The sequence below is a fragment of the Podarcis muralis genome, chromosome 9 (genome assembly GCF_964188315.1).
Source record: "Podarcis muralis chromosome 9, rPodMur119.hap1.1, whole genome shotgun sequence".
Lineage (NCBI taxonomy): Eukaryota > Metazoa > Chordata > Lepidosauria > Squamata > Lacertidae > Podarcis > Podarcis muralis.
The window spans coordinates 20,733,922-20,757,982 of NC_135663.1; the positions used below are offsets into that span (position 1 = coordinate 20,733,922).

The 24,061-nt window shown below is 43.6% G+C and overlaps 2 protein-coding genes across 12 annotated transcripts in view; one reads left to right on the top strand and one right to left on the bottom strand.

Moving 5' to 3' along the window:
- The window catches only part of RAP1GDS1 (Rap1 GTPase-GDP dissociation stimulator 1), a 102,451-nt gene extending 100,786 nt beyond the window's left edge, over window positions 1-1,665 (top strand). For all 6 annotated transcript variants that reach the window (XM_028743425.2, XM_028743423.2, XM_028743424.2 and 3 more), the window contains one exon: window positions 950-1,665. In XM_028743425.2, the coding sequence (XP_028599258.1) occupies window positions 950-1,077 (128 nt within the window). In that variant the 3' untranslated portion in view covers window positions 1,078-1,665. The remainder of the gene's footprint in view (window positions 1-949) is intronic.
- TSPAN5 (tetraspanin 5) overlaps window positions 1,647-24,061 on the bottom strand; it is a 96,378-nt gene continuing 73,963 nt past the window's right edge. For 4 of the 6 annotated variants that reach the window (XM_077933856.1, XM_028743431.2, XM_077933853.1 and 1 more), the window contains 6 exons: window positions 22,350-22,496; window positions 19,510-19,680; window positions 17,686-17,811; window positions 17,012-17,059; window positions 16,769-16,885; window positions 11,649-15,088 (listed from right to left, as the gene is read on the bottom strand). In XM_077933856.1, coding sequence (XP_077789982.1) covers window positions 15,023-15,088; window positions 16,769-16,885; window positions 17,012-17,059; window positions 17,686-17,811; window positions 19,510-19,680; window positions 22,350-22,496 — 675 coding nt within the window. In that variant the 3' untranslated portion in view covers window positions 11,649-15,022. Of the gene's footprint in view, window positions 1,870-11,648; window positions 15,089-16,768; window positions 16,886-17,011; window positions 17,060-17,685; window positions 17,812-19,509; window positions 19,681-22,349; window positions 22,497-24,061 lie in introns of those variants that run through there. The other 2 variants (XM_077933854.1, XM_077933855.1) reach the window with 2 other exon arrangements.

Sequence of the window (24,061 nt, forward strand, 5' to 3'; positions counted from 1 at the left end):
AGGTGTAGCACAAAATGCTTGGGGAGGCTGCTCTGTTATGTAGAGTCTCATGAGGGGGACACGTCCTGTGACAGAGAGCGGACCCTTTTAATTGCATAAGGTGCCTTCCCCAGCTCCAAAGGGGAAGGAGTCACAGAAGCCCTGCACTACACACAAGCCTCACTCTGTACGGAGCATGGCTTAATTTCAGCATCATCTAATTACTCTTATTCAAGGAAGGGCCGAGGCTCAATGGTAGAGCACAGGTTGGTGCAAAAGGCCTTAGATTCAATTCCTGGCAGCTGTGGACAATAGGGAATGATAGGAGACACTCTGCCTGAAATGCTGGAGAGCTGCTGCCACTCAGACAAGACAATATTGCACCAGATATTGGCCCTTGTAGGCCTCAGTCATGGCCAACCAGAGCTAGAAGCATCACCAGGCCTGCAGAGAGGGTGGCTGGGCCTAAGAGCCCATCCAACCTCTGATAGGCCCCAACTCCAATTTCCTTTTAAGGAGATTTGATGCATTGATACAGCCCAGTTCCACGTAGTTGTTTTACACTGCACACACCTGCAAGAAAAGGTGTACATATAAACAGAAGGGGGTCAATCTCCTGCCCACACAACACAGCAAGCAGAAGCAGAAACTTGTACACGGTCACCTATTTTTTCACACATCAGCTCACATTTGCTAGGTCTCCCTTGCAAGACTAAGACAGATCCCATTTGCTTGCAGATGATATGCAGAGCAAGGAGGAAAGTGTGTGTGTGTGAAGGGGCTCCCTAAATTTAAGATGCTTGAAAAGTACCGCTTACAGCCACCAGCGCCACTTCTTCTCCGGCGACCGCGTTGTGCCAAGTTGACAAGGCCTCTGTTCATTGCCGCTTCCCCAGAACAGGCAAACAAAAGAGCAGCTGCACACATAAAGGCCCAGCAGGAAAGTAACGGTCTCGCTTCTGTTTGACAGAACTCCTTCACAAGGAAGTGCAGAGCCTGGCCTTTCTAGACGTCGTATCAAAACTCCGCAGCCACGAGAACAAAACGGTCGCCCAGCAGGCTTCCCTCACAGAGCAGAGACTCGCCGTGGAAAGCTGAGGAAAGGGGTACCCGCGCTCCCACCTAGCATCGCGTCACCGATTTCACCTCTCGTCCTGTCCTGCTGCGTTTCTCCCACCCACTGTGTCACTTGTGCATGCATGTAACATTCCCACACGGATCGAACTGCTGTAGGTACCTCTCTCTCTCCACAACCGAGATTTCTATAAACCCCATAGCCAGTCGCCATCAACATGGATCCTGTCTCTCTTACACACAAACACGAAATGTCTCCTAGCCCTGTTAATTGTTCTACATGTATTCTCGTTGCTTGAGCCACATAGTAGAATGTGCATGTTGTAGTCCTATAATAATGTAAAAAAGAGAGAGAGAGAGAAAAAGACGTGGTACTACTACATCAACGACTCCTCCCCTCGTACCCCTAACTCCGTAACAAGTGTACTGCTAACTTAGGGACAAAGCACAGGAGGCAGCAAGGCTGGGCTGGACTGCCAGGGGTTTCAGAAAATGGGGAGGGAGCCTCTTTGGGGAAGGGAGTCTTGCTGCTCACTCACTGGTCTTGCATATTAATGTCAACCCCATGGTACCTAGAGGTAAACAAATAAACTCCAGTGCGCTCACACTTTACCTTGCGTGTTGTTCCTTTGTGCAGCAATTCGTGTATCTGGGGGTGGGAATGAGTCTAAAAAAAAACCCCCACAACTTAGCTTCTCTTGTCTTAAGCAGTTATAGCTGAGGACGTACCTGCATCAATCACTAAGCTGGCTGTTCCTCTGAAACAGAAACAAGATGAGCAATCTCACTTCCTAGGCACACCATTCATAATCACATCTGCGGAAAGAAAAATCTGTGAATAGCTGAACTCTGACCTGTGTAAATTATGCAGATTTGATTGTATTTGCTTGCATTATTGACTTTCATAATTTAGCCTACTATTGCTAGTCACGCTGAAAACCCTGCGCTCTGACCACAGCAAGTCATCTGCGTTCTGAGATTTCAGTAGGCCCGGTCATGCTTTCAAGTATTATTTGCTCCATAGGCACTAGAAACTTTGCTTTACTTTTTTAAAAAAATGGAAGCAAAGACCCTCAAGGAGCTGAATGCCACATTCTGCCGCATTTCTTCCCTTCCTCGGGATTTCAGCATACACACAAACACCCTGAGCAGAGCCACATTCACCAAAGGGCGCACAATTCTACAATGCTTAATTGTAACAGATTTTTATTTTCCTGGTAACAACTATGATCTGATCCTCCTTTTTAACACAACGGGTTTAGAGCTCTGAGCAGAACATATTTTTTTTGTACATCCGAGTGAAAAGTAGACCCAAAATGTCACTCAATTTTATTTATAAAACTGTAATTATACTAACAAATTGCATATAAAATGATTTACTTCAAGTAAAATACAGAATACTGCACAACTAGTAAAACTATGTTGTCCATCATAAATGTATTAAAACATTCCTAAAAATCGCATCTATTTTAAAAAAAAGGTACAAAGAGCATGATGAAGACCACTTTCAATACCTTAAAAACTAACACAAAGAGGTTGTGTTAACTTCATGTATAAGTCCAGTTACATCCACTGAAATTCGCATGGGCTATGTACTATATACCATATATTCTATTGTGAAGGGAAAATGTCAATTGAACAAAAATATATCCACTTCTAGACCAAGTGTGACCAACTAGGAAGGAGACGACACAACCTCAGTCAAACTGCACCAGCATGCAATTCTGTTATAACAATACTTTCCATCATCAGTAAGTGTAATTGGCTTTTTACAATCAATTTTTTCCGACTCACAAGACTTTCAATACAGGAAAATACATTCGTAGAAAAAGAAAAAACACAACGGTAATTACAGTAGTGCCCTTCGTTGCGACGTGCAATGATTTAGGGAAGTGATGCAAGCATTTTTATAATGTTTGAAAACCAGACAAAGTCGCAGATCCCCCATGCCCAATCAATGTGTTTTTTTAGTATAAAGAGAGAACACCTTTCTTTGAGACTCAGTTTCCCTAGGCACAGACTATGCGGCGAGACGCTTGCAGGTGCAGCTTATTTTAATCATTCACACCCTAAGGAGCACCTGCATTGGTTTGGATACAAAGCTTTATAACAGCGCAATCCTGTGTACGTCTGGCCCGATGCAATCCCTGCTGGGGTCCTATGATTGCATAGGACTGCAGCCTTTTTGCAGTCACCTTACCAAGAGTATACACACTCTTTATCTCTCCCATCAATTTCGGCTCAAAGCACACGGTGTCAATAGAAAGCCAATCCTAACATTCTCACAAAGTCAAGGCAATTTGGGGGCACCCTGTAAGACCCTGGAGTGGACTGCTTCTTGCCCATGGTAATCTACGAGCAATGAGAGGCACGGGTTAAGGATGCAGAACTGCAGGAGAAAAGAGGCCAGGTTCAATGCTTACCCAAGCTGAAGATCTTGCATGCCACGTGCCTCCACCTCGGCCACCACATAAGAGTGAAATCTGGGTGCAAGCATTCATCTTTTTGGATGCCAAAAAAAGGGGGGGGGAGGTGGTTTGGCAATTCTGCTTCTCTGGATTAGGAGATTGAACCACAAACCCCAGGCCATCTGCAGGAGATGTTTGTCGTTACCATTCCCAATTTAATGCAACATCCACTGGAAAACGGAAGGCGCTTCCTTCCAGCCCTGCTGCAGATAACTACCCTGACACTTCCCCTCTTGGTTGTGTTAAAGCCTGAGAAACAGCATCCAGTGCTGAATTTCCTCTCCATGGGAACACTGTGGGAACAGCTCCAGTGGTGCAACACACATAAGTGGCATCACAATTGGAAATCAGATCAGATAGTACAGGAAAGCAGGAGCCTGGAGTATATCCCATGTTGCACTGGATATTTTTAATTAAAAAAACACCAGTGTAACATTTTCTACCTGTACATCAATACATTGACGTCCATGCAAATGGCTGTGTCTGAAACACACGTTCAGGATCTGCATATTGACATACCCTGCCCACCAAGGCGGGGGGGACGGGACCCTCCGTGATATACATATATGCTCTGATGACGCTGTGTACAATTAAGACAGATAACTCTTATGGTGCCAGAAAGCATAAAGAGTTGGCATTAAGCTCCTTAAGAAACCTAACAGCATGTGTTCCGTCAAGGCAAGTTTCATGCACTCAAAAGACTTGAGGCTTGAGGCTTTCTTGCAAGCAATGGAGCTTTTCTCTTCAGGCAGCACAACCTATCCTCAAAAACCACTCATGCCCATAGACTAGGCTGCTGAGTCCCCGGCGCTTCTGCAATGCAGAAAGATCCCCATGGCTGGGAACATGCAAGGCACATAGGCTTCTATGGGGGCAAAACTGTGGCAGCTGAATTTGTGGCATGTTGGACCCAGAGCAGTAAAAGAAGCAGTGGCAACCCCAAAGGTATAATATCCCCCTCCTGTCCCCGTTTTCCAGGAGAACACTCTGTGTGCGGTACCAAAGCATAGATGATGTACACTCAAGATGATGGCTGGGAGAACACAGAGAGCTCCGGCCCACCCACATGTCTGCTGAATTGTGCTTTGCATTACGGCCATTAGTGGGCAGGCATTTTCAGGAGACCTCAACATCCCCATCAAAATGTTCTCTCTTCGGCGTCTTTGGTAAGCGGGACCAGCAGAAATATTCATTTTGGGAGTGGTGGATCAGAACACAAAGCTCCTGTGGCGCAGCTGACAATATAATCCCTGCACAAAGTGGGCAGAAGAGGGGATTCAAAGCAGCTCTAGAACAAACATCCCCAAAAAATATTTTTAGGCCAGTCTTAACTAGTTTTGTTAAGCTGCAGTTTTACCAGGGAGACACTAGATGGCAGCATATTAAAGCATTCCAGGCATGATCTGCTAGATATGTAAAGCTTTTTAAGTTTTTCAAACACACAGGCAAACTCACCTCATACAACCTTCTCAGTATAAATACACATTTAAGATGAATTGCAATCCTCAGTGTGGATCAGATCATTTGCATGCTACTATTTACAGTTCAAAAATTATTTACACGCCGCATGGCACCTGGAAAGGTCCCAAGTCTTGGTTTGACAACTTTAGCTGAAAGAAAGTAAGACTCTGCTCAGAGAATAATAAGGGGAGAACCCAAGAGGAAAGCATTTCCCGCAGCTTCTGGCAGGAAGAGAGCTTCTGGAACAGGAAAGCTCAAATCAAGATGTATCCCTCAGAATGCAGTATTCTCAACATGTGACAGTTGTTTAACCAAAGGTTTAGAGCAGTAACAAAACTCCAACAAAGCGGGTTGTACAGTGGGGAGAACACAGATCTATAATTGGGGGCCTCTGAAAATGGCTCTTTGGACTTCATACATGGGACGGAGCCACCATCACTCCATAACAATACTGTCCAGGAACTGCAGGTGCGTAGGTATCTGAAGAGCTAACTTGACGAAGCTGGCAGGCAACACATAAATATGTGGTTTGTTAATCAGGCCTCTTGGATCTGGCCATCAAGCAACAAGCTTCCCAGACTTTCAGTGTTTAGAAGACAAGGTGGTGTTCAAACTTGCATCTCTGTAGCTGGGGATTTATTTATTTATTTGGTGCTAATTGTGGAGGAGGGGGAGTGAGGAGAGATGAGCAGGGAAGTGAGATGAAAAGCAGGTGGACACGCTTGCCTCTTAACAGCCAAGCTACTCAGCCCCAAATACGACACACAAAACTTGCAGAATCGATTTGGGAGGTTGAGGCACTGCAGGTGTCAAGATTTGTATCTGAGCATTTGGACAATGAAGACACGTGGTTTGGACTCTTTTAGCATGCACACACACCCCAATTCCTTCTCCCCTTTTATTTTAAGGTATGTTAAAAATTATCCCTTTGCCAGATCCAAATGTCCTTCACCCTGCTTGAATCTCTCCTCCCTTTCAAAGAAAAAATACTTATGGTTATACGAAAGCCACGAAGGGAGAAAGGAAAATCTGCCTGGCAGGCTGCAGTGGGATGCATGTTGCAGCAGGCTCACTCCTTCCTTCGCAGGTTCCACTTGCTATTCTGCTTTTGGTCCTGGTGGAAGTAAAGTTCTCCTCTGCCTTGCCTTCCCGGGATGCATACTTTCGATTGGAAATAAAACCAAGTGATAGGATACAACTGTTTATCAATACACGGCCTTCATCAGACCAAGAACAATGACATCTGCCCAAGTGACGGACCCTCCTCTCTCAGGTGCTGCATGAGACTTTCTAGCAAGGTATTAAATGAAACTTCCAAGTAATTGTCCGATGAGCACAGGGGACAAATAATTAGAAAAGTAAAGAGGCAGAGGTTGGTTAATTTCTACCTTTTTTCTCCCCCGTGAGGCGTCTAAATCAGCATGATACTTTTTCAAAATGGTTTGCTTTTCTGGGAAACCTTCGGCCCTCCGGACGCTGCTGAACTACAACTCCCACTGGCCATACTTGCTGGGGAGGATGGGAGTTGTAGTTCAGCAATGTCGGGAGACCCCCAAGGTGGTTGGCTGACCATCTTTTGTTAAAGCTCAATGTGTTTTACAGATAGAATCTATGCTGTCAAAATGAGGCCCCACGGAGTTCAACAGAGCTCACTTCCATCATAAACACAGGATAGCAGTCACGCTGATCCTTATAAATTGGGTGCTATCCCAAGTAATACTGTTTGATGTCTTTGCATGTAACACCGCAGACATCTTGCGGAGTTTGGGCTCCCCTTCCAAGCATGACTCAGCTGTCATGATGAGTTCCTACACTTCAAAATTTTGGAGGAGATAACGAAAAAGAATTAGCTAAAAATCCAGGAAATGAAACAGCAAAACTAAATATTAAAATATTACAAACACTATACTCCATACTTGTGAATCAGGAAACTCAATGGAAAATTAAAATGTTAAAACAAAGGAACTTTGAATTTGCTAATGAGCCGGGGAGAATGCTAGCCTGGCAATTAAAGAAAAAACAGAGTGAAAAGGTGATAAATAAACTGGATTGGGGGGGGGGGGGTTATAAATGAACCAAAAGCTAAGTAAAAAAATTGTAAATTACTTTGGGGATTTATATCAAGTAGAATAATAATACCAAGAAAAAATAGAAGAATATTTAAAACAAAATAACCTCCCTGTAGTGGAAATGCGGAAGACAATTGTATTTCAAGGAGTTAGGTAGCATGTCCCTTTCCCTTTAACATCCCCATTTTGAGGTCGGCTGGATTCTTGTGTTTCACACACCTGTCAGGAGTTTCTTGGGTTCTTCTGTGTTGCAAGTGCTGACTGGATGCCCGGCTGCAGGTAGTGGGAGACTCTCAGCCGCACTGTATTAATTCCATCTCAGGGTCCTGATCTAATCATGAGTAATGCCAGGTGCACTTGATTACATCAAGGCAGGCTATAAAAGCCATAGGTGGGAGGGGCCCGGTGACCTTCTACCCAGATCAAAGGACCTGATGCTAGGAGACTGATGGTCAGGGTCTTTCTCCTGCTGCTCTACCCGGTGCTCCAAGCAGCTGAAGGGGAGACTGGGTAGCCCCTGTCGGGTATGTTTTATTTTATGCTTTGCAAGTCTGCTGTTTATTTGTTAATAAAACTGTTTTGGTTCCCTTTCCACCTCCTCATTCCTTTTGTCCTGATATTCTTGGAAAGAACTGCTATATTTGGCAGCACACTCCCTAAGATTCCCAGAGAGAAAATCACATATTTAAACTCCTCGATCACAATCTCTAAGACGAAACTTGGGAAAACACCAGGACCGGACAGACTACCAGCTATTATAAGAAACTAGAAGAGCCATTATTACAACCTCTTAAGGATGTTATGAATGAGATATTAAATAAAGGTAAATTGCCAGAATCATGGCAAGATGCTTACATAACATTAATCCCCAAGAAAGGTACGGATCTAATGTTAGTACAAAACTATTGACTGATTTCCCTCTCAAATAATGACTATAAACTCTTTGCGGACATTTTGGCAAATAGATGAAAAAGGATTTTGAAGGACACAATTCATGAAGATCAAGCGGGATTTCTTCCGGGATGCCAAATGAAAAACAACATAAGAATTGTAATAGACATGTTGGAGTATCTGGAGGAGAGGATTGATAAACAGGTGGCTTTAATGTCCGTGATGCAGAGAAGGCATTTGATAACATCTCATGGAACTTCATGAAAAAGACAATGGGATGGGGAACATTTTAGCAAAGGAATTAATGCGATTTACCTCAATCAGCAAGCTAAATTATAAACAATGGAATAACAAAGTTTCAAAATAACGAAGGGAACAACACAGTGGTGTCCCTTGTCCCCATTACTGTTTAAACTAGTTTTGGAGATCCTGTCAAGGAGAGTAAGAAGCGAAAAAGGTATAAAAGGAATAACGGTGGGAAACAAATAATTTAAATTAAAAGCCTTCACAAATGATCTTGTAATCGCAACAGAAAATCCGAAAGAGAATCTCCCAAAACTTTAGAAATAATTAGCAATTCTCGCCAGGTGCCAGGCTTTAAATTCAACAACAACAAAAAACTAAACCGCTGGTGAAAAATATGGTAGAACAAGATAGAACTGAATTACAAAGAATCTCTGGTATAACAAGTAAACATTTAGGAATTTGGCTCACAGCAAAAAATATCAATCTATTTAAAGATGATTATCTAAAGATGTGGAAAGAGATAAAAAAGAAGACAAGAGATTTGGGGTAGTCTGAATCTCTTGTTTTGGGGAAGGATATCTGCAATTAAAATGAATGTTCTGCCAAGGGTGCTGTTTTTGTTCCAGTCAATCCTGGTTGTCGGTGGGGCGGGACACTTCAGGGAGTGGCAAAGAGATCTATCAAAGTTCATTTGGCGGGGGGGGGGGAGAGAAATCCAGAATCATACATAAACTGCTAATAGACATCAAAGACAGAAGTGGTTTCTCCCTGCCAGACTTAAAGCTATACTATGAGGCGTCCTGCCTCTGCTGGTTACATGACTGAATGACTTTACAAAATACAGATTTGTTGGATCTGAAGGGTTTTGACAATAGATTTGGGTGGCACACATATCTGTGTTACAGAAAAATCAAAGTCCATAAAGGTTTTTTGAATCACATAGTAAGATCATTGTATGGGGTCTGGGGTAAATATAAAAACCTGCTGGAGCAAAAATCGCCCTGGTGGATATCATCACTCGAGGCGATTTCAGCAAAGAAAAAGAATATAGGAAAAAACTGGACAACTTATAAAGAACTACTTGAGGAGGAAGACCAGCTAAAACTGAAAAAGTTTGAGGAAATTAGAAACCACCTAACTGATTGGGTACAGTACCATCAACTGAATGACATTTAAATTAGATAAAATAAAAGGGTTTGCTACTGAAATATTGAAACTTGAGAAAGATCTACTACAAAATAATAAACTACTTTCTAAAATGTATAGACTGCTATTGGATTTGGAAGTGAACGAGGAGGTGGTTAAATCAGTGATGATTCAGTGGTCTAAATATTTTGGTTATAATATTCAGATGGTATCCTGGGGTAAACTTTGGAGAAATGACTAAAAAGTTTACAGCTCGCTATACCTTAAAAAAAAATACATGAAGATGTTTGATTGATGGTATATTGCACCAAGCAAGCTGACAAAAATGTATAAAACCAGCTCAAATCTTTGCTGGAGAGGCAAAGAAGCAGAGGGAACAATGTACCACATGTGGTGAAAATGTAAAAAGAAAAAAAAACTTTGGGGAAATTATTTATATTTATATAAAAAATGTTCAAATTAACTTTCATTAAAAAAAACAAAAACCAAACGCCTTTCTTTTGGGTATCATTGCTGCAGATATCCCGAAGTAACTCAGAAAGGTATTTATGTGGGAAACTACTGCTGTGAGAATGTTAACAGCTAAATGGTGGTAGGGAGATAAAATACCAACTAAACGGGAATGGCTGGTGAAATTATGTGAATATGTAGAATTGGTAAAGATGAGAGGAAAAATTAGGAATCAGTCAAACCAAAGGTTTAACATAGAATGGGATATATTCAGATTATATGTAAAAGAACATTGTTCTCAGATGAATTCTTTGATATGCTTTGAATAACTTCTGCAATGTTATATGCTACAAAAAATATGGTTAAACAATGGTAAGTTAAGGGATATACAAACATGCAGTTATCAATGAAACAAAGGCCCATATTGAGTAGGACAGAAGTCTCAATATATGGAAGAACTTTATTCTTTATGTAATATTTTCTTTGTATGTGAGGTGATTTGTTTTTTCTTCTGTTCTTTTTGTGGTGAAGGGACTTAATATTTAAAATAAATAAAGATTATTTTTTTTAAAGGGGGGAGACTAAGCTGCAGCGTCACTAAAACAGCAGGCCAGAAGACCCAGATGCAGAAGAAGATAGGAACGCCATAGCAGAGGTTTTGAAGGAGAACCATGAGCTCCGTGAAGACCTCCAAACCCTCCAACACAAAAACCAACATCTGTTCAGACTGCCAGTGGCCAGAAGCTCCGCAGTGGCCAGTGGTCCCCTGCACCACACAGCCTGGAGTCCCCCTACGACTCCAGTCAATCTAAGACTCACAGGCGAATGATCGTCACAGATGAGGAAGACTCATATTCTGAGGTCAAAGTGGAAGATCCACAGGTATTCCTCAGAACATCCAGGAGGAGAAATCTGGGGTGCGCCTGCCAAGGGGCCTGCGCAAATAAAATGTGTGGCTGCCGTAAGCGGAATACATCGTGAACTGCCGCTGTGAGTTAAGGAGGTGCCGGAACCATGAGCCTTCTTACCTGGAAGAACAAGTAAATCTGAAGGACAGCTTCGACCATGAAGATCCTCCTTCAATAACCAGAGGAGACACTTCTTCCAGAACACTACTTACCAGAGAGAATCATGGCTCCATGAGGTCTAGGGGAGAAAATACTAAATGCTACGTCTTTTTTGTACTGGCCAGATTTCCCCCATAGGCTGGTTCAAAGCTAAACACCTGACTGGGGCCAGCTGGGTGGATTCAGGATTCTCAGCTTCATCCAGCCAGCTCTCAGGGGGGAAAAGCCAGGTCGGCAGGTGCAGATACTTTCAGAATTAAATGGCAGATTGATGATGTTCCAGCAACCTGACATTGATAAGCAGCAGCTGGTCAAAGTGGAGGGAAAACAGCTCCCTGCTGCAAGGCCCATTTCCACCTGGCCTAGGGGGTGGGGCCCACACCTACTCTGAGCATGTCAAAAATGTTTTAATATGTTTAAAATACTTGTTAATCCATGGTGTTTTAAATGTTTTTCTCATTTTTTCTTTTTGTTTTTATACACAGTTGTGGGCGGGATGGACGTTTGTTGGGGATTAGTTTAGTTTTAGTATAAATGCAATTATTATTTCAATTAGTAATTACTGTCTTGTTGGTTTGCTGTATAGTTTTGTTTTAAAGGGGGGCCATGGGGGTGCAGAGATTGTGCGAATGAACTTAGTGCTTAGCTTATAGTTTTAGTTGCTATTTTGTTAATGTTTTTAGTATCATTTATTATAGATTCTAAATATTGCATTGATTTGTTAATCCTATGACTTGCCGTAACTGTGAGGTTTAGCTTATTTTTTGGTTGCTGTTTAGTTAAGGGTTTTTCCCCCCGTTGCAACTGTTTTATTGATAATCTGTTAATTATTGTATATGATGTATGCTGTATTCGCAATGTGCTATTAGGTTTTATTATGTTATGGTTATTTATTGGTTGTAAGCCACTTTGAAATTCATTCATCACAGAAATACAATCAATCAATCAAATCAATCGGCAGCTCTCCGACACTTGTTTTTCAACCTAATAAGTGAACGGTTAAGTTCTCTCTACGCACATTTTATAGCATCTTATTGTTTCAGCTGGGGGCCTGCTGACAGTTAAATCTGATTTGCAGTCATGGACTCAGGTGGGGTGGAGAGAACAGGTCCACATTAGATAGTGTGCACACTGCTTGCTTAAATGTGTATGAGCCATAAGAAAGTGAGTCCGAAAGTTCTTCGAAACACTCCAAATTTCAGAGGCAAATGCCTCATCCCTATGGAATCTGAAGGAGCTATTAACCAGGGTTATAAAAGCTGCAGCACGCACACCAAACAGCTGATGGAATCTACACCGTTCAGCTCTTTGCAACAGCAAAAAGGGCACTAGGAATTAAAGAGTGGAGGTTATTAGAATTCCTCAGTTTCCACCAGGACCTAGAGACATGCAAACCATGCATGCAACACAACACAATTTCTGAGTTTCTAGGCTTACTCTCTTCTGGGACCAAGAAGACAACAACTCTTTAGGTCAAGCATACAGAAATTCCAATACAAGGCAATTATGAAAAGGTTGCCATTATAAGCCTCACCACATGGTGGCAGAAAGTTAACAAGAAAGTTTTAGAGTTGTGACAAGGAAGAGTCACCCAAACACACACACACACACACACACACACAACCACCAAGTTACAAATGGTCACATAAACTTATGCTTGGCAAAGGAAGGGGAACAGAGAGAAGCCAGAACAAAATCAGCTTTCACCACCAACTGTGCTGGCTGGGGCGGACGGGAGTGGTTGTCGAAAATATCTTGAGGACACCTAGCTAGTTGGTGAAGGATGTAGATGACCAAGAAGAAGGATGGAAAAATTCTTATTCAGAAACCTACAGTAGCAGCAGAAGCCACAAGGAATGTTTCCTCTGCATACTCACTGCTACAGGCAGAATACGTCCATGTCATTCTCGGGCATTTGGCCTCATTTCTGGAATGCATAGGGCCTCTTCAGCTCTGCAAACCCAGAAGTTCTCCCACAACTTTGCCATTTTTTGTCCGTAACACTATTCTGCCACTCCAGGGCAAAAGGGGTTTGTTTCCTTCCCCTACAGCAGCAGCCCAAACAAAGCTTAGGAGGTAATGGAGGCTCACTGGACTGTGAGACAGTGAGAATAGATTTTATATATGCCCCTGGCAGAGCCACTGCAGATGAAGATGGCCCCTGGGGACCCACCAGTGTCCCATATTCGGTCAAGGCAGCCACGCTGGGTCTCTTAAGAATGAGGTAATACTGAGGAAATATATTGTTATTTTTAAAGGGACTGTGAGTCTGAGGTTGTTGTCATCCTAACGCCCACCAGGCCTGGTCAGCATGGCTAATGGTCAGGGACTTTTAAGTCATGGGGCCCCCATTCTCTGCTTTAATGGCAGCTTTGGGGGAAGGGGTCAATTTAGGCTGTCAATCATCCACTAAAACTAAGAGGTGGCTTGTATAAAGAGGCAGGTTGTTTTGAATTCGGTTCCGATTAAGGTGTCTAAAACGACAATTACAGCGGTTATCCGGAACTTAACTTTTCCCACACGCCACCTTAAGACGCACGTTATCCCTGCCAGATAATGAAAAGAGTTCAACAGATTCCTCCCCACTCCCACCCCAGATGCAACAGGCTTAGTCAAACGCCATCTCCCCGATAAGAGATGCCAAAGTCAATTCTTTTGTAGAAGGCACCTTCAACTTTTGAGCTTTTCATTGATGATTAAATCTAAATCAAATATAAATACCTATACTCAGGCCCTAAACACACTCACAAAGAACTGAATGCCCATGCAAAAAGAAAAAAGAACAAAAAATAACATATTTAGGATTGTGGTCCTAAAGGGAGTTTGTATTGTGCTTCTTCCAAAATCCTAATGTCTTCACCTGCCCTGAAAACAGAGGCTGTGAATTATTACTTGTTTTTCTTTAAAGCCTTTAGAAATTCTGTTTAAATAAACTACTGCTATTTGAATCACAGAAAAAGACGTGAGGGAGGGAGAGATTTTAAAGAAGAGATGCAAGCAGTCTGCAGAGGTACTTGAACAGAAGTGAAATCATTTCTCTCACTGCAAAACAAGGGCTGTGAATTCTCTTATCTCATCCGCATCTACGCTAATAAATATGCAAGTTGGAATTGGAAGCCTACTCAGAAACCACAGATACCCAGACAAGTCACACTGAGTAGACTCCTAAGGATCATTATAGCAACTACATGCAAAAATATAAATGGAGGGAAGCGAGCAATCCGGCTGGAGATGGCTGGCCCAAGGGGCTACCTTGAACACCTGCGCAGCTGCCTCAAATACAAGAACAAAAAGGAGATTGAAGGCTATTCCACAAATTCCATCATTTTACTCATGAAATTTGGTATGCTGTAGGGTATTCCTCCCCCCTTTATGTTTACCACACCTCCCATTCTCTTAGTTAAAAAGCTGGTTCGAGACTTCATCCTCCAACTCCCTTACATGTTGCCAACTCAGTGGTGAAGGAGGACAAGAGCGGCACATTCCCCCTCAAACCTGTTGATTAAGACATCAAATCCCACCCCTTCTCCCTTGTGGGACAAGGTTGCGAGAGACTGGAAAATAATTACACACGGTTGGTCCCCAACAGAGGGCATTACAGAGCAGATCTTAATCAGAGCTTCCAAGGGGAGCCTCATTTCCTGCCAGTAAGCGAAGGAGCCAAGGACTGGGAAAGTGGCTTTCTATTTGACAGGTTCTCTTCCAGAAGGGAGCGCCAGGCCTCCCGTCTGCTGAAAAGGCACGCCGCTCCTTTTGGTGTGCACTGATGAGAGAAATTGCCTCACGTTTGGCAGCGGCAGGCAGGCTTGTGACACGGAGAATGAAGAGTGGGGCCCAGTAAACCAGGCGGCGATTGAGGTCTCACTGACACAGGCCATTTACCACAAAAAAAGGAAGAAAAGAGCATCCACCAGAGACTCAAGTCAAGGGTGCGCCAGAGTGTCGCAGCTCAACACAAGTTCGGGTTGGGACTTTCGGAAGCTTTCGTCGGCGAACGGGTGGCTGGAGCTGTTCCCTCTGGAATAAACAACGGTCTGAGGCACTTCCGGCCATTTGAGAACTCGAGACTTCACTGTCACCCACTTCAATATGACTTGGCGCCCACGCGACACACTGGAGCTTTCCGAGAGGTGAGGCTGGCCGGTGTCTCGTGCCGCTTGTGTCGGCGAGTTTACCAGCTGGCTCTGACAGCTTCTATATCGCTAACCAGGTTCTGAGCCAAGCAGATCCCAAATATCTGGAAGACATGAGGTTCAAGTGTTGTCTGGAAGCGGGTCAAATCTGTGCACCCAAGAAACCATGTAACCTGGTTCTAGGAAGGCCGTCCGCACCCCATTTAATATGGAGCTGTCCCATTAAAGTGGATTTAACTGCCTGCAGTCAAGAACCACAAAAATAAGGATAGCCTTGCCGGATCAGGCCAAAGTCCAGCATCCTGTTCTCACAGAGGCCAACCAGATGCCTGTGGGAAGGAAGGAAGCAGGACATCAGCATCCTGCCCACCTGGCATTCCCAGCAAGTGGCTTTCAGAAGCATGCTGCTTGTGATACTGGAGGTAACATAGCCATCATGATTAGCAGCCCTTATTCCTGCATTGCAGGGGGTTGGACTAGATGACCCTTAGGGTCTCTTCCAATGCTACAATTCTGTGATGAATTGGCCTAATCCCATTTTAAAGCCATCTAAGTTTGGTGTGCTTTCTGTGAAGAAGCGCTTCCTTTTGCCTGCCCTGAATCTCCCACCATTCCACTTTAGCGGATGCCCCCTAGAACTTTAAGAGAGAGGGAGGAAAAACACTGTGCACAGTTTTAGACCTCTGCCATGGTTATTATTTATTAAATCTGTTAGTTGCTTTATCTTGCCCACGGCAACCCAAAGCGACTTGCAACCAATACAGTAAGTGATCTTACTTTTTTTTCCATATTAAAAAGTCCCAAACACTGTGTGATACGGATTACAGCGAAAGGGCAGGCTTCAACATTGTGCTCTTCCAATCATTCTGTCTACACAAGCATTCCAGTTTGCCAGACAGAATGACCTCCCCTCGCTCTCCTTCATCCTGCATGCTGTCCTGGGGGTTCTCCCACTCCACCAGAGCCAATTTTGGGGGAGGCGAGCTCTGTTGCACAAGCAGAATCCTTCCACTGACAGGACTAGGTAGGTGAATCCCACCCAGGTGATCTTTTTCATCCCTTGCCTAGTTTCCAGGAAGGATATTGGAGCAGACTTCCACAGGCCTTCCGGAACATTCCAAATGCACAGCCCTACAGAGGCTTCTCATAGCTACAGAAGCCAGAAGATCCACAAGATGGGAAACAAGTTGGTGTCCACCACTAATTCCAGTCATGTTTAGGTTACAGTGGTGCCTCGCAAGAGGAAATTAATTCGTTCCGCGAGTTTTGTTGTCTTGCGATTTTTTTCGTCTTGCGAAGCACGGTGTCGGAAAAGTTTTGGAAAAGCTTCAAAAATCACCAAAGTCTTAAAAAACCTCAAAAAAGGCTACCACACCGCGTTCTATGAGTTGCTCCTCGAAGTCAAGTCGCAACTGTATTAACGGTGTTAAGAAAAAGGAAACAAACTTGCAAGACGTTTCCGTCTTGCGAAGCAAGCCCATAGGGGAAATCGTCTTGCGAAGCAGCTCAAAAAACAAAAAACCCTTTCGTCTAGCAAGTTTTCCGTCTTGCAAGGCATTCGTCTTGCGAGGTACCACTGTACTTGCCAGAGGGACAACCCTTGGCTTTTACAAGAAGCAAGTAGGAATCACTTCCTCCTATTTCACATCAAGCGTGCAACGTGGATTAACCACGTGGGACTGAAAGCTATGAGATGAAGGACATCAAGGAAGAGGAAGAGAACCACATATACTACCTTGAGCTCCTTAGAGGAAAGGCAGAACATGAATGCAATCAATCAATACCTGCAGTAATGCAATCCCAATGAATATGCCAGCCACTATAGTGAGGTTCTCTTGCAGCCATTTCTCAAACTGGGGAACGCAACCTTTCGTGTAGATAACAATCTGCTGGTCAACTTCCTGGAGGGAACAGCAAATGGAAAGAAAACACACAAATCAAACCATGCAACCCTTCCCTTTGGATTCCACCTTCTTTCCCATCCTCTCTCACAGAAGTTACACCAAGTGAAATGGGCAGGGACTCACTGGTTTTTGCCTGGCATCGTAGCCGCACTGAGTATTGATGACATCTTCCTAAAAATGAGAAAACACAAAAAGGCACCGGTAAATTTCTCCCTTCATCCTGCCAAATGTCCATGGTCTGAAAGCAGGTAGAGGGAATCTGCAGTCCTCCAGCAGCTGACTCCCACCAGCCCCCAACTAGCAAGGCCAATGACCAGGGACGATAGATGATGTATCTTAAATAGTACATCCCATCTCTCTTATTTGCAGATTAGAGTCCTAATCTTAATTCAAAGCTAGCTGCATCTTAGCAGGGCTTAATTATGGACACCCGAGCATGCCAAGTTAGCGAGTTTGTGGCTCTATAATTAGCACTGGCATCACCTCTTCCCCCCCACTGTCTTTATTACTCATCTAGTACAATTAGACAACTAGTTTGGTGACTGGCTGCAGCCCATTATAGATGCTTGCAGGTAGCCTGGCAATGGTCACCTCAAGAAGGTGAAAGGTGTATTGACAGGCATAGGATACCCTGACTCTGCAAAGCTTTTGTGCATGCTTTGAGCTGGCAGCAAGACATAGGTCCATTAAAGAGGACCAGCGCACATTCACACAGAGTTCTTTTAGCATAAAAGGCAGCCTCCCGTTTGCATGCAGCAGCTTTCCACAGGGAACAGCAGCGCTGCCAGTTGACTTACAGCAGGATCCTTAGTGCAGCAGGAAAAGGGCACCCCGCAGCGCTCTCGGCTAGCGTTCGTGTCTGTGCAGTTGAAATAAATGTTGAGGTTCCAGTCATCTGCTCCAAAGGCTCCGCAACACTGCCACTGGAGGAAAGCCAACAGTTATTACAGGCGGAATCACCACTACTGCTAGATCTCTCTGCCGTTTTACTGGAGAAGGAGAAAATGTATTACCAGAGGGTTGAGACACAAGCCAAGAACCACCAGTGGATTTGCAAGCTACTGTTCTGGGTAACAGCATGTCAAGCTTTTTCTGTGTTGAAAAAACACGCAGAAGTATTGGGTGCCTGTTATTGTGCATGTATAACTACATTCCTCACAAATCCCCAAAACACATTGAAGAAATTGTATGTGCAGCAACAGACCGGACAGACAGGGCAATCTTACTTAAAACCACAGTTTTCGGTGGTTTAAGATGATGCAGAGGAAATCCACATGGGAAGCTGCCACACAGAGTCAGCTGGCCACATGGAGAAGCAAATTGTTTGATGCAACCCACAGTGGTGAATTTATATGCACTGGGCATATGAAATCAAAGCCTATGTACTGGCTTCTTCCCATCTTTACTATATACGCTTCTGATGTTTATGATGTAGAAATAAAAAGCTAGACTCTATGGAGCCTTCAGGGGGGAAACTATTTCACTTTACCCGTCTTGAACAGGATGTTTTGGACTGCACATTACAGGGTTTCATTTTGGCTTGCTTTCCTCACAACGCCAGCAATAGGCTTTCTAACCTTGCCCTTGGACAAAAAAATATTCTATGTCCAAAAGCATAGCAATAATCTAGCGTTTCTCATTCTGCCGTGAAAATGGGGAAAACATTAAGTCACCTGAAAGAAGCATGGCCAAGAATAGTAAAGGTAAAGGTAAAGGGACCCCTGACTGTTAGGTCCAGTCGTGACCGACTCTGGGGTTGCGGCGCTCATCTCACTTTATTGGCCGAGGGAGCCGGCGTACAGCTTTCGGGTCATGTGGCCAGCATGACTAAGCCACTTCTGGCGAACCAGAGCAGCACACAGAAACACCGTTTACCTTCCTGCCGGAGCGGTACCTATTTATCTACTTGCACTTTGAGGTGCTTTCAAACTGCTAGGTTGGCAGGAGCTGGGACCGAGCAACGGGAGCTCACCCTGTCGCGGGGATTCAAACTGCCGACCTTCTGATCGGCAAGTCCTAGGCCCTGTAGTTTAACCCACAGCGCCACCCGCGTCCCAATAGTACATTGCCATAAAGAGTAAAGTTGTATCCAACTAAGTAATCTCCTTTATGCAAGGACCACAATGGAAATTCCCTCCTTCTCCTCCCTCTGCACACCTCACAAATTTGTTCTACAGACTCCCCCCACCAACCCTCCAGAGCAGATTTAGGTGGGCACACTTGAGGAGGAGAGGGAGCAGAAATTCCATCGTGCAAGCAGAAATCCTTGCAGAAGCGGGAGAACCTGCCTGGATGCAATACAAAGCATTTCCTAATAAAGTTAATTACTCTATTGCTTAGTTGCAATCATAAGCGCATTACTCACAGGGAACAAGCTTCGCATTGTTCCATAAAACGTTTTGCTTGCTTGGCTCCTTTCAGAAATAAAGAGCTGAGAAATGAAAATGAAAGCAGGGGCGGAGGAAGGTCCATTCCCTTCAAAATCAGGGACTGGGGACATGTGGCCCTCCAACTCCCAACAGTCCCAGCCAACATGGCCAATGATCAAGAACGACAGGAGTTGCAGCTCAGCAACCTCTGGAGGACCTCACCCCTGCCATAAAGCAAGCAAAAGCACTTACATATTCTTGCGTAAAATCTATGAGGTTTTGCAAATCAATGTCATCTCTGTATGCTCGGATGTTGTTGTTGATAAAGAAGTACAACTGGTCCTTGATCCAGTCTTTGAAGACAAATGCCAGAACACCAGCCGTAAGTTCCAGGAAGAAAATGATTCCTAGGAATACTGAAAACTGCAAAGATGAAGAAGAGGAGTAATTTTAGTAAAGTCATTTTTTTAAGGCCTTCGATTATTTGGCTTCCGCGACAAATCTTTAAGACACGGCACCGTGCCAAATGAGCACTTTTGAGAGCAGAGCACCGCAGCTGCCCTGCTGCTAAACAACATCATGTGTGCTGATCGTGGCAGACGCGGAATCACCACTCACAGGGTTGGGGGCCACTATTCTGGGACCAGGCATCAGACCAAGTTAGGAGAGCTGTGTGCAGTTGGTTGCGCAATTCAGCTTCCCAATGAATCATAGGGTGATATCTCATATTGGTCATTCTTGTGAGTAGGCCCACTGAAATGAATACACTTCAAGTCCACTAATTTCAAAGGGGGCAGTGGCGTAGTGCAGGGAGGGGGTCAAAGGGGCAGTGGCCTCAGGTGCAAAATTCTGAGGGGGGGTGCAGCCAGGCAGCCCCCACGACAGGCTCCCTCAGTGTAGCTGAGCTCCTGTGACCTTCTGGAGCCGTGGGGAGGCAAGCCGAGCCAGGGCTGGTCCTTCACATGTGGATCAACCTACAGAGCCCAGATTTGAGTTTACTCAGATGAAAACCAAATGCCACAAAGGAGTCAACCCCACCTCAAATGAGGCAAGTCTTCTTAACTAGGTTCACCTTTCTGAGCCATACAATGGTTATGTTGTCGCTTAACTGACAAGAGGCCATACGCCTCTGAATAATAATATCAGTTGCTGTGTGGAGAGAGCTGTTGTGCTCAGGTTCTGCTTTCAAGCTTTCCGTGGGCCTCTGGCCTGATCCAGCAGCACTCTTGCGGTGTTTTGGATTTAAAGCCCAACATTTCCAACAAGCCTTCCCAAAGAAACAACAAACTAGCATGCAAATCTACTCACACTGCAAAGGAGATAACAGTATTCTTGGAAGTTTTATGGCTTGTGAGAACTGTAATCTGGCAAGGGGGTTAGAAATTCTATAACCACCACAGCTCCCTTATAGAATTACAGTTCCCAGGATTCCAGGGAGAGAAGGAATGAGTATTAAGCATGTTTAAATATTCACTGGAAATAGGCCCATAGGAATTGGGCAGTCAACAGAAACATATGCGCAAACACACAATTAGGTTGAGGAGGTAGAAAGGAGCTAAATGACTTCATAGGTTTGATTCTATAACTGTGGATTACATGGGACAATTTCCAGTCACTAATATAGAGGATTCTGCCTTAGAGCAGGGGCGTAATCTTCTTTCCCCTTTTCAGCCTGTGAGAAGCAAAAGCACTCTCACTCTCAACACAGTCAACAATTGGCACAACATATTTGGGCTTATTAAAGACACTGGCTGTGTTCCTACATCATTGCAAGTCATAGTTGCTGACCTATGACCATTTATTGGAATCGATAAACCACTGCAAGCTGTAAGGCAACAACAACCTATGATTTAAGCCTGATTAGTTTGTTACTCATTAGCTTGTTGATGAGTAACCAACACTTATCCCAAGTTTGGACATAATTGGAAGCCAAGCTTAATTGCCGTTGCCTCGTTTGCTTCCCTAGCCTGAGACACAAGAGGCGACAAGTGAGGGCAATCGGGTAGTGTACACTAACGCACTGCTCAGTTCCCTATAAACCGTGATATGCCGGCAACTGAATGCAGCCAAAAATATAAAATAATTTACTCTTATAAAATACTTTATTCATATTGAAAAATTAGCAGGGTTTGTTTTTATTAAAAAATGTTTGAAAGGAAGGAAAAGGTAAAGTCCTAGTGCCTATTATTATTATTATTATTATTATTATTATTATTAATTACATTTATATACCACCCTTCATCTGAAGATCTCAGGGCAGTTCATAGCATAAAAAGACAAAATACATAATGGAAAGAAAAACAAAACAATAACACCCCCACCCCACACAAATACATTTTAAAGGCTATATGGGATGTTAATCAGCCCAATGCATGGTTGAAGAGAAATGTTTTACACACACACACACCCCAACAACAACAAACACAACAAACAAAATTATACACAACAATATCAAATCCAGATTCTCCTAATCCTGTGACTTCCCTCCCCCGCTGGTTCCTTAAATTGCCTTTTCAATTGCATGTCATTTCTATGAGAAACCAAGCCTTTGGTGTCATTGACCTGGTATTGTGGAATATTCCGCCAACAAAGATTCAGCAGGTACCTTCTGTTTGAACTTTTAAATGCCTGCTGAAAATGTTTCTATTCCATCAGACAATTATGAGGGCAATTAAGAATATGTCTTTCCATAACAGTTACCTGATTCCTGTTTTTTAACATTTTTATATGGTTTCTTTGACTGTATAATTTTATGTATAACTGTTGTAAACTGATCTGATTGGTTTTTGTTTTTTTTTAATGGACAGCAGCTCATAAATATTTCAATGAGTAAATACGGGCAACTATCGATTTAGGCGCATCTGAATGACATGCAATCGTGCGCACGGCACCGAACCCAGAAGTAGCCCCAAAATGTCATAGAGGTGCCACAAAAAGGGGTGGAATGTGATGGGGCAGGGAGGGCTTATGGAATGTTCACCCCGCGCAAAACGAGGATTGCCTGTGAATAAAATCAGCATCAAAACACAGCTTTGCGTGAAATTGGTCCTTCAAGCAGGAAATGGCTACAGCCAGCTGCACAGGCTACTTACAAACTTGAGAAGGAAGGTGTTCTCTCGCAGGGCTCCAATGCATCCTGCAAACCCCAAAATGAACATCACTCCTCCTACCACGAGGAAGAGCCAGACTGGATCGAAACCTCCCAAGTCGGTGATGGAGGAGATGTTGGACAGCACTCCCTGGGAAGGTTGGAGAGAAGATAAGAGAAAGAAAGCACACCAACATGTGACAGATGCATCTGGTTTATACAGTGCCTAAGCTGTAGCTTTTTGACTTGTCCTTCTGACGGTAAGAGAAACCAAAACGGACACTAACACTTTACATTTATTTCCAGGATAGATTGATACTGTTTGTGCAAAAGTGATGTTTCCTGTCAGTTCTTTGTTTGCACTCAAATGCCACCGCACAAATGCCGTCAAGCGCACAGTCGCATCCTGTGTGAGGGAGTGACAGGACATGTCACTCAGTGCTTATGTCTGTAGAGAACAGGTTTGCCAAGGTGTTGGAAAAGCATTAAAGGGGAAGGAGAAAGACTGGTGAACTGATAAGTTTGAAGTGCACAGGACTAGGACTGTTGAACCCATTAAGGCATTTTGTTGATCAATCATTTGCCCCCTCAGTCCATTCATTACTTATTTTAGCAAGTCCAAACATGTTGCAAAACCTGTGTGAAGCTGCCTTTTCTGAGATATTGAACGAAGTGAAAAACAGCTTACAGCCTTAACAAGCAAGCTAATGCAGAGCCAGTTTATACATAGCAATACACCAGCCTTTCTCAACCTGGTGCCCTCCAGATATTGGCTGCACTGCAGCTCCCAGCATCCCTGACCATTGGTCATGTTGGCTGGGGCTGATAGAAATCTACTAACATCATCTGGAATGCCCTATTGTCCGTGAATCTGTCTATAACCCTGTTTCAAAGTGGGAGGCCATCACCACAACTAGTGGTAAGGACCAAGGAACACATCCTTGCTCCTCCACTCACACAATGGTAACTGTACAATGCCTGTACAGGCCTCCTAAATAACTTAATGCTGTATTAATTTATTTAAACAACAACAGAGGGGCGCCAGAGCCCAGTTTCTTAATTCTAAATTCATGGGTATAAACTACAGCGGAAGGAAGGCAATCTACACATGCTCATTATTCCAGTTCAATACTGGTGGTGGTTAACTCCTGGAAAAAATGTGTTTTCAACTTTGAGAAGCGAGAGCTGGAGAAGGGCTGGGAAGGGAATGGTGGGCTGTCCATTTGCCACAGTTTCCTGTTTAGAGAGCAACAATTAAAAAATAATAATCTTTAACTATTCTGCTATTGTGCCTGTCAAGTACAGGAGCTTTTACGAAACTCCAAGTTTGAACTATCCTTGGAAAAAAACAACAAAATATATTATTATTATTATTATTATTATTATTATTATTATTATTATTATTATTATTATTATGTTTGAACCATCTTAGCTGCAGGGCACACCTTCAAGCAACCAAGGTTCTATTTTGACAGGACGTTGTATAATAAAAATATTGGCGTTCCTTTAAGGTGAATAAAGCAAAGGAAAGCAATATATTTTTAAAACAAAAGCAAATGTTTGCATTGCGCTGTGTGCAGAACTACAGTGTTTGCATAAATGTGTATAGCAAGTGGAGCAAAGCACTGGAGTTATGTATTAATCACCCCCCCCTCGCCCCAAATTATCCTTGCATGCTAGCTATAGCCTAGGGATATTGGTGCTTCCCAAAAGATG